Source organism: Asparagus officinalis, chromosome 3 (genome assembly GCF_001876935.1).
Source record: "Asparagus officinalis chromosome 3, Aspof.V1, whole genome shotgun sequence".
In the NCBI taxonomy this organism is placed as follows: Eukaryota; Viridiplantae; Streptophyta; class Magnoliopsida; order Asparagales; family Asparagaceae; genus Asparagus; species Asparagus officinalis.
The window spans coordinates 84,644,097-84,654,096 of NC_033796.1; the positions used below are offsets into that span (position 1 = coordinate 84,644,097).

The following is a 10,000-nucleotide window of genomic DNA, read 5'->3' on the forward strand; positions in this document are numbered from 1 at the left end:
GTGATGACGATCACGATCCCGGTCCCTATCCCTGCCGCGGTCCCTGTCTTTATCTCGATCCCCATCCCTCTCACGATCTCTATCCCTAGCACGGTCCCTTTGCTTCTCCCTTTCCCTGTCTCTGCTCTTTGAAGACCCTCTTTCGTAACCATGAGAATCATACTACAATTGCACAGAGGAGCAAGTGAGGACTTGAAGACAAGCAATTTCCATATCATTGTATGATGACCATAAAAATAATGTACCAATGAACAGACTGAATAACAGCAGATCTTTCACATGAGAAAAAAAAATGAAACAATTCTGATCATATTGTCCTTCATGACGGCCCATTATATGCTCATGAAGAATAAGTAAAAATTAGAAAATGAGATTTTCCAAATCTACATCACTGAGCATACCCAATTAACAACTGCAAGGAATTGTGAGAACAAGCGAGACATGGAACAAAATTTTCCGAAACAAAATCCTATACCTCAAAAAAAAGAAATGTCTGCTTTGAAATCCTTTAAATATCCCTAGTTTCAAAATAGTATTTTAACTAGTAGAATTGCTGAATCTTATTACCTCTCATAGAAACTATAGCAACCATGAAAATAGTATTAAAGTTAAACCTTACTGGCAAAGTCAGTAAAATAAAGTCATAAAACAATGAAAACTGGAGACTTGCCTTGTGTGCAACATAAATTCTTTGAGGAAAGAAACATAAATCATCGATACATACATAAACATATATTAGTCTAATAAGCATCTGAAGATAATAAAAAGTTGCAATCAACAAACTTATCACCAATAACTAATAAAACAAATAAGCTTGAAATAAAATGGATATTACAAAGAAGAGCAGAGAATACTAAAAAATACAACCATAGCCATCATGAATTCTATATTTCTAAAGGAAAAATAGCAATAAACACGGAACACAGGTGATCAATCTTTGACAGCAAGATAATTTGGCAGGATCTGTGAAACTTTAATTTTCTATCGAATAGTATTCTAAGAAAAATTATCAAAATTCTCCTTCGAAATTTTTCAGAGACTGCATTGGCATAACATAGTAAGCCAATGTAGTAAAGTAATAAAAGCTAATTTAATTGAATAATTAACTTATTCCTGATAGTTAGAAACAAAAAAATTAAGAGATGGAATTTCTATGAACAGAATCAGAAAGGGCAATGCAGCAAAATTTGCTACATAAAATGATCAAGATGTCTTAAGACATATGGAACTCTGTAAATATCAATAAAGTACTAACACTATGTCCAAGAACCTTGATGCATATTCACAAGTAGCTAAACTGAGAATAACCATTAATAGACAGATAATACATTAGAGAGGAAACTTTTCAAAGCCATGATAAACCTTCACCAGAAACTATATATGTATATGTATATATATATATATATATATATATATATACATATATATATATATATATCATTAGAGAGGAAACTTTTCAAAGCCATGATAAACCTTCACCAGAAACTATATATGTATATGTATATATATATATATATATATATATATACACACACACACACACACACACACACACACACACACACACACACACACACACACACACACACACACACACACACACACACACACACACATATACATATACATACACACACACATATACACACACATACACACACACACACATACCAAAATCCAATGTTTATGAACAGAAGCCCAAAAGGTACTCCAAATATTCAACCACTAGTCGTCAACTCTAAATTTCAAAAACCTTATTAAGACAACTAACTTTTTATTACTTGATATATACATAGGGGCACGCCGCGCGCGTATTATCTACATACATGTATGCATATATATGACCTACCCTATACCAAATTCCCCAATGACAAGGATTTTCAACATCCAATATATAATTTTCATCAATCTAGAATTTGAACCTTAATAATCCTTTAAAAAAACATTCAAGATCCAGTAACTATATAACAAATATTTACTATTAAAATAACAACTTCGCAGTAATACCAATTTAGAAGCAATTTATGCAATTTTCCTTGAAATTGTCAAGTAATATGTGGCGCCTGAAATTCTATTAATTTTTTAAAATTTGCCAGAGTAAACTAAATTGAACAATCCAACCTTTCACAAACATACTTTTTAATAAATAAAAAATAAAATAACTGATGGGAACCCTAGAAGACCTTCAAATATTTGCAAGTGAATTCTAAAAACATTGATTATTGCATCATGTAAAACCCTGACAAACCCTTAACTACCTTCAAATATACCTTAGAACCATACTGCCAGGCCCTACCAATTGAATTATCGAAGTGTTAAAATATTCTTCAAATAAAGGGAGAAAATGCCCTAGATTAAATACCAATTTTCCACCAATTTATAGCAATTTTCCTTCAAAATGTCAAGAATACATGGCACCAGAAAATCCATGATATCCTTCAAATTTATCGGAGTAAACTACTTTAAACAATTCAACTACCCAACTTTCACTGCCTTCGAATATCAATTAAATACAAACTTCACCAAACCCTAAATTCCCATTGAATTAGCAAATTCTTTAAATCCTTCTTCAATTTAAGGGAAAGCACAAGAAATTGAATAGATTTACGGAGAATAGCACCTGAGATCTAGAATCGCTCATGTCATCGAATCCGCTGCTTCTCTGATGAAGAGGAGGAGAAGCGGCTTCGTCGTCGTCGTTGTTGGCGTAGCCGTCTCCGTTCCCTTTGTATCTCTCTTCGTACTCCGTCATCCTTCGCCTCCCTCCGCTTCCGCTCACAACGTGGAGATTAGGGTTAGGGTTTTTCCCGCGATCACTTCCGTCGCCTCTCTGTGTTTTTTTTTTTTTTTAAGATCGATTGAAATCTAACTAATTAATTGTATGCGGGTGCGAATAGAAAGATCCGTATGAGTCGGTGGACCTTCTGATCCGATTTGCAATCTGCCTGTACCCAATAATATCCCAGGGTAGATGTAAGACGTCCCCATAACACGATTTGCACCCGACCCATGTGCAATTCCTTTAGGGTGTTTGTTTCAATTTTTTTTTTTTTTGTTGGATATAGGATGGATTATAAATTCTAGGATGAAAAGGTGGGTTTTTTTGAGTTTATGGATTTTATAACATTTGTTTGATTCAAAATAAATTTGGGATATTGAATACCCAAATAATAAAAAAACTAATATATTATAGCATTTGTGAAATCCCCTCTTTGAGAGAGAATTTAGACTAGATTTCAAATTCTATAATTTGTAATGCTACAATTTGAGTTTGAAACAAACAAAATACAAATTATATGATTACTTATCCCAAAATATAGATGAAACAAATAACATTTTAGAAATCTCAACCCATGTTAAAACCTATAAATTTCAAATCCCATGGTGAAATCCATATCCTAAAATTATAGGCCACGTTTGGCAAAGGGTTAATGAAGAGGGGTTAAAGAGAATGATTAATGTACTTAGCCCATTTGATAATCCGAAAGACTAAATTATTAACCCGTTAAATAAGTTTTATTTTAGCCCTTATGATCAGTTTTAGTGTTTGGGAATAACAATGATTTTGACTATTTTCTTTATAATTAGAGGTACCGTTTGGCAAAGGGTTAAGAGAGGGGTTAAGGAGACTTAACCCTTCTTAACCTGCCAAACACAACAAATCTATATAAGGGTTAAAGTGAGTTAACCCTCCATAATTTGCCAAACATAAAAAATATAGAAGGGTTAAGTTAACCCCTCTAGAGGGGTTAAAATGAGTTAACCCCTCAAAATGAGGGGTTTACTAATACTCCTATTTAGATGGAATAAGAGTTAACACTTCTAATTATAAAGAAAATAGTCAAAATCATTGTTATTCCCAAACACTAAAACTGATCATAAGGGCTAAAAAAAACTTATTTAACTGGTTAATAATTTAGTCCTTCGGATTATCAAATGGGCTAAGTATATTAATCCTTCTCTTTAACCCCTCTTCATTAACCCTTTGCCAAACGGGGCTAGAAGGGTTAACTCTTATTCCATCTAAATAGGAGTATTAGTAAATCCCTCATTTTGAGAGGTTAACTCATTTAAACCCCTCTAGAGGGGTTAACTTAACCCTTCTATATTTTTTATGTTTGGCAAATTATGAAGGGTTAACTCACTTTAACTCTTATATAGATTTATTGTGTTTGGCAGGTTAAGAAAGGGTTAAATTTCCTTAACCCCTCACTTAACCCTTTGCCAAACAGTACCATAGAGTTTGAAACAAACACCCTCTTACAATGCGCCAATCTCCAACTATGGACTCGATTATAGAAGTGAAAAGTGAAAATATACAAATAATAGATTCACTTTATGCTTTATTACTGAGTGTGTTTTTTATGACAACATCGCACAGAGTTGTGATAAGTGCTCTATAGCGACAATAAAATATCAAAATGCCCCTCTTCATAAGATATCAACAGTTCAGACTGTCCCACACAGTGCAGGACAATTTTATAGGATTCATATTCATCATCATTATTGCCGAAACATAATATGTTAGTCATTCTTACTTATCTGCCTTCTCCAAAATAGGTATTGCAGAAACACGACATGTGTCAATCATCCTAACCTTTAACGTTACCTATGCCCAACTCATTTTATTTTTAATTGAGATGATTTATCTTAGGAAAGAGTTTCTGGTGCGGACTGATGCGTACGCATCTGCTGGGTTGGTGGGAAAGCGAGGGTTTTTTTGTTAAATTCGTCCGCATCCACGTGATCTCGGCTCGATCAGCGTAGCAGGGGTTGTTTTGCAAATCGGCGCGCATTCTGCTCTGTCTCGTCTCGAGCTCCGTTCCAGGGGTTTTTTGGAAAATTATCAACGACAAAATTGATCAGGCTCGAGCAGATTTCATTTTCGTTTCAAAAAATCCCAAACTCCTCACAAAAAAACCCCTAATTCGTTCCCAAACCCTTCCTCACCAAAAAAACCCCAAATCGTCCCCAATCCCTTCCGACGAGACAACAGCGACGCCGATCGGTCAAGACCTCGACGTCGAATCAAGCATCGGCGATCGTCAGCTCCTCCTCCGCGTCCTCGCCGTCGAAGAACGTCAGCAATTTTTCTCCTTGATCTCCGCGAGCCAACTTGTAAGCAGTTTCTTCCTTTAATTGATATTTAACTACACAAAGAATGCTTAGAAACTGAATCATCGCATGATTTTGCTCCTCGATCTGGTTATTTTCTCGTATGCTGGTTATTTTCTCGTATGTCTTGTGCCTGGGATATTTGTATTTTGTGCTCAGTATCAGTCTTGTACTCACCAGATTTTCTCGTCAATCTGCTTAGAAACTGAATCATCGCATGATTTTGCCCTTTCCTTGCGTACAGTTAGATCTGTCCAAATACATAGCCCATAATGCTTTCAGACCTAGCTACTTGTGTTAAAAGTATTGAGAAATGCAAACTGGCCGATCACATTGAAACTTAACACTATGGCTTATGGTCTAAATGCTTTCAAATGATTTCATTTATTTCTTACAGTGATAGGATCATTTGTAAATTCCCCCCATACACCTGTATCTTTCTATTACGAAAAATATTTTATTGCTAGGGGCACCTTGATTATTAAACCTGTTAGTATGCAATACTTGCTGCATCTTAATCTGCATATATTTTTAACATGGTTAATTACAGAATGGATAACTTGGGCACTGAAGCTAATGAAGTAAACTGGGACGACGATGATTTGATATATACTCCTCAAGTTTCAGATGAGTTGAGGCCAAAAAAAAGACAAGAATTTGACACAATAGATGATGTTTTGACATTCTATAATGCTTATGCTAAAGCAGCTGGGTTTAGTGTAAGGTCTTGGTCTACTCAGAAAGAGTCGGGAAGTAGTGAAATAAAAAGGAAGGAGTATGTTTGTTTTAAACAAGGAAAATCTTTAAAAATCGCGGATGTTGGAAAGAAAAGACGTCGGATGTTTACAATATTTGTGTTTGTAGCATGTATCGTTGCAATATTTGTTAGCTTTTCCATTGTAAAGGGTTTGCGATGGGATTTGTAAGTTATGTGATGTAATATTTATGCATCTTATATTTTGGACTTGTCATTTTTCAGAACATATTTAAGCAGAACATATATTTTCAGAACATGTCATCTTTTAAGAATATTTTTGTAACAGGTATTTGATGGGTCTGTTTTCAAAATTTGTTCGAATATCCTATCTTGCTAAGATGTGACATAATATTTTTGTAACAGGTATTTGATGGGTCTGTTTTCAAAATTTGTTCAAAATTTGCTAAGTTGCTAAAGTCCCTTCTGAACTGATGTATGGACATGTGCGATGTCGGTGAAAGAAAAGAGATAAATTGCCTGGAAACTAACACTCAACAGATCCACATCCTGGCCTTGTGTTGGTGTATATGAGATAGCTTCATAAGATCATAGCATTGTGATAAACTGATTATGGCATGTGTGTAATATTGTATAAGAGATAAATACAACATCGACATGTTTCTATTTGATGAAATGGAGTTATGGATAGTAATATACGATCTATTAGAGATATTGGTTAAGATATGGCATGTGTGTAAGGTTCAAGTTAAACCAAAGGTGGAAATGCAAGCAGCTACAAAATTCTTGATTAAGCTCCAGGCAGCTATTAGACATTTAAGAATAGATCAACCAACACAAACTTGGCATCACAATGAGTAAATGAATCGAGTTCCTTTTTTATGCCATCTCCGACTTGACAGTGTGCAAAGGACAGCTAAAAGCGTAGATCAGTTGTAACTTGTCTATTTCAGTTACAATTCTCAGCTCTTTCTTTCTTAAGTTTCAAACAAGGGAAAAGAAATATTATTGTCTATAAATGTGCCAAATGTTGTTATACCTCTTCTCATTTACTCTTTGTTATTGTTGACATGCGATGACCCCATTGTGATGAGTGTTGACATTAGCTCTTCGGACATCCCATAAATGACTCCTTTTTTCCTTGTTTGGAGACAATTGCTCGTTCCTTTCTGTGGGAATCACTAAAAATTTGTTCATTAACAATGATACTCTAATATGTAATATTGATCTCAGATACATAGTACATCACTGATTATCAACATGACATATTCATTAAGATCTCAAATTATCAACATGACATATTCATAAGAGAACTGTGCATTAATTTTCTGATCTTCGTGCCCTACAATTGAAGAAAATAGTCTCTCTTAAAACTGCATCTTACAACATACAAAACACAACTTCAAAACACAACTGCACAAGATAACTTGTCCTTTACAACATACAAAACACAACTTCAAAACACAACTGCAAAAGATAACTTGTCTTTTACAACATACAAAACACAACAGCACAAAGATTTTGTCAACTTCAAATCCGAATTTTTGTGTCCTCCATGTTCCTGAGAATGACAACATACAAAGTCAATACATTAGTTCAAACAGGAAAACTAATACAAATTAAGCACTCAGAAAATAATGAGGAATAACAGAAAATAAGGGAAATTTTCACAGAATACCCCCTTAACATGCGAAATGCCAACCCCATCTTCAGAAAGAGCATAAAAATTAATCAGATTATCAGCATTAGCTCCAATAAGATAACATACATTAAAACGAGATTCAGATGAAGATCGTCTTCATATGAGCACATCATCCCCATCTTCACTTGATGACCCATTACCCTCTTGCCAAATTGTATCACCGCATGTAGAAGACCTACATTATAATGAAAAAATATATGTATACACCAAGGGGATATTAGTTGTATCACCGCATGTAGAAGACCTACATTATAATGAAAAAATATATGTATACACCAAGGGGATATTAGAAGGTGAAGAATAAGAAATGCTTAAATAATAAAGGAATTTCTACTTACGGATTTGTGAGTGTCGGACAATTTCGCTTATCATGTGATTGGCCTACTTTACCACACCCGTGGCAACGTCTATCTTTTTTATTTTTTGCTCTAGCCATTGCTTTCTCTTTTCCTCCTTTCAACCTTTTGCCGCACCCTTTTGTTCGCACTTGATCGGGTTCATTGAAACTATTTTGAAAAGTACAAGAATCCTGCACACTAGTACCATCATCCATTAAATTACTACTCATTTGATTTTTTTTCTCGGTGAAGCTCTTTGCAACCGTGCGGCCACTAACCATGTGGCTACTAATGAATTGTTCAATTTGCTCATTAATGATACGCACTCCATCGGTAAACATCTTCCTCGTTTCTTCACATACAAGGGACTTGTCAACTAATTCCAAAGATGATTGGATAAATTGACTCCGTGTTAAAAGATAAGAATTGTCAGGGCTTATCTGCATGCCTTTATCATCATACACTGTCCCCGATTTTGCAGACTTAGTCCACCTCTTTAAGATGTATTTATCGGGCAATATTTCAGCATCAATTTTCATCAAATATCAAACTTTTTACAACTATAAGAAACCAAATCCAAGTCCTTGTCATATACGATTTCGCGGACTTTGCTTGTTGCGAGCTTCTTTCTTTGAATTTGATACACACGGCGATTGTCGGTTTCCCTAACAAACTGCAACTTGTAGTTAAAGCTGTCACACACTTCAGCCTCAAACTTGAAATACATCTCATTAGTGTAAATATCAACCATTTGCTCCAAAAAGTCATGATTTATTCTAAGTTTAGGTTTCTCAATCAAGTCTTTGTGATCGGCCATCAACTCCTCGTGACGTTGGCGCACTAGTCCCCTGCCAAACTGTATTATAAAATCCACCAATGAATTATTCTTCGAAACAAATTTCTTGAAGAATGCATGTCCACTTTCTGCTCGTTGGCTACTTGACATGTCTGCTGAGAAAATGTGATTAACATATGCGGGAATCCATCTTGACCGAAGTTCATATTGGTCTTGCAACCACTTGTTTCCTTCTAACCCACTTTTCTTAATCAAACTTTCCCATTGTAAATCAAACTCTTCAGGAGTCTCTGATTTCCAAATGCAAGCCGAGAACTCACTTTTATAAATACTATACTTCACTGCATCAATTTTCTCAGAAAACTTCATTAATATATGCCAACTACAATACCTGTCAAAAAAATTAAATAAAGTGTTAAAAAAAAGACTATGCATATAAATATTTTTAATAATATACACAAACTATAATACCTGTGAAAAGTATTTGGAAGAACAAGAGGGAATGCCTTAGTCATCGCTGGGTCTTGATCGGTAATAATCATCTTCGGGGCACCACCAGGCATACTTTCCAAAAATTGATTAAATAACCACACAAAATCATCAACGCTCTCATGATTCAAAAATCCACAAGCAAAAATAATTGTTTGACCATGATTGTTAACCCCCATTATTGGTGCAAATATAAGGCCATAGCGATTAGTGTTGTAAGTAGTATCAAAGATTACAACATCACCGAAAAATTTGTAAGCCCGCCTTGATCTTGCATCGGACCAAAAACAACGAGTAATCTTTTGTTCCTCATCGGCCTCAATTTGAAAAGTAAATGCGGGATTCTTTCCTTGTTCTAATTTTAAATATTCATAAAACATTTCACCATCATGCCCCTTCAAATCAGCCCGTATATCCCTTTCATGATTATACAAATCTCTTTGAGTGCACCCTATATTTTCTATACCTCCTGATTGTACTCCAAGAAAACTGAATTGTTGATGCTGAGGTATATTCACCATGGATAACTGTTTAGTTAGAGACTTTGTTGCGGCTGAAACGTTACGATGGGATCTTAAAAGATGAATCTTTGATGGTGTTGATAATGGGTGACTGTGCTCCTCATTAAAAACAGTAACAATGTATTTTTCGGCTCTTTCTGAGTAGTCCAAGACCTTACACTAAACCCAGCTGCTTTAGCATAAGCATTATAGAATGTCAAAACATCATCTATTGTGTCAAATTCTTGCCCTTTTTTTGGCCTCAACTCATCTGAAACTTGAGGAGTATATATCAAATCATCGTCGTCCAAGTTTACTTCATTAGCTTCAGTGCCCAAGTTATCC

At 35.0% G+C, this 10,000-nt stretch overlaps 2 protein-coding genes across 2 annotated transcripts in view; both read right to left on the bottom strand.

Moving 5' to 3' along the window:
* Window positions 1-2,901, bottom strand: part of LOC109834413 (splicing factor U2af large subunit B-like) — a 19,411-nt gene extending 16,510 nt beyond the window's left edge. Inside the window, 2 exon segments of the mRNA XM_020402427.1 lie at window positions 1-162; window positions 2,621-2,901. Of these exon segments, the coding sequence (XP_020258016.1) occupies window positions 1-162; window positions 2,621-2,752 (294 nt within the window). The 5' untranslated portion in view covers window positions 2,753-2,901.
* On the bottom strand, window positions 8,409-9,718 carry LOC109835379 (protein FAR1-RELATED SEQUENCE 5-like). Its single transcript, XM_020403356.1, has 2 exons — window positions 9,138-9,718; window positions 8,409-9,057 (listed from the first exon to the last, which is right to left on the bottom strand). The coding sequence occupies exons 1-2, from the start codon at window positions 9,674-9,676 to the stop codon at window positions 8,409-8,411; spliced, it is 1,188 nt and encodes a 395-aa protein (XP_020258945.1). The 5' UTR covers window positions 9,677-9,718.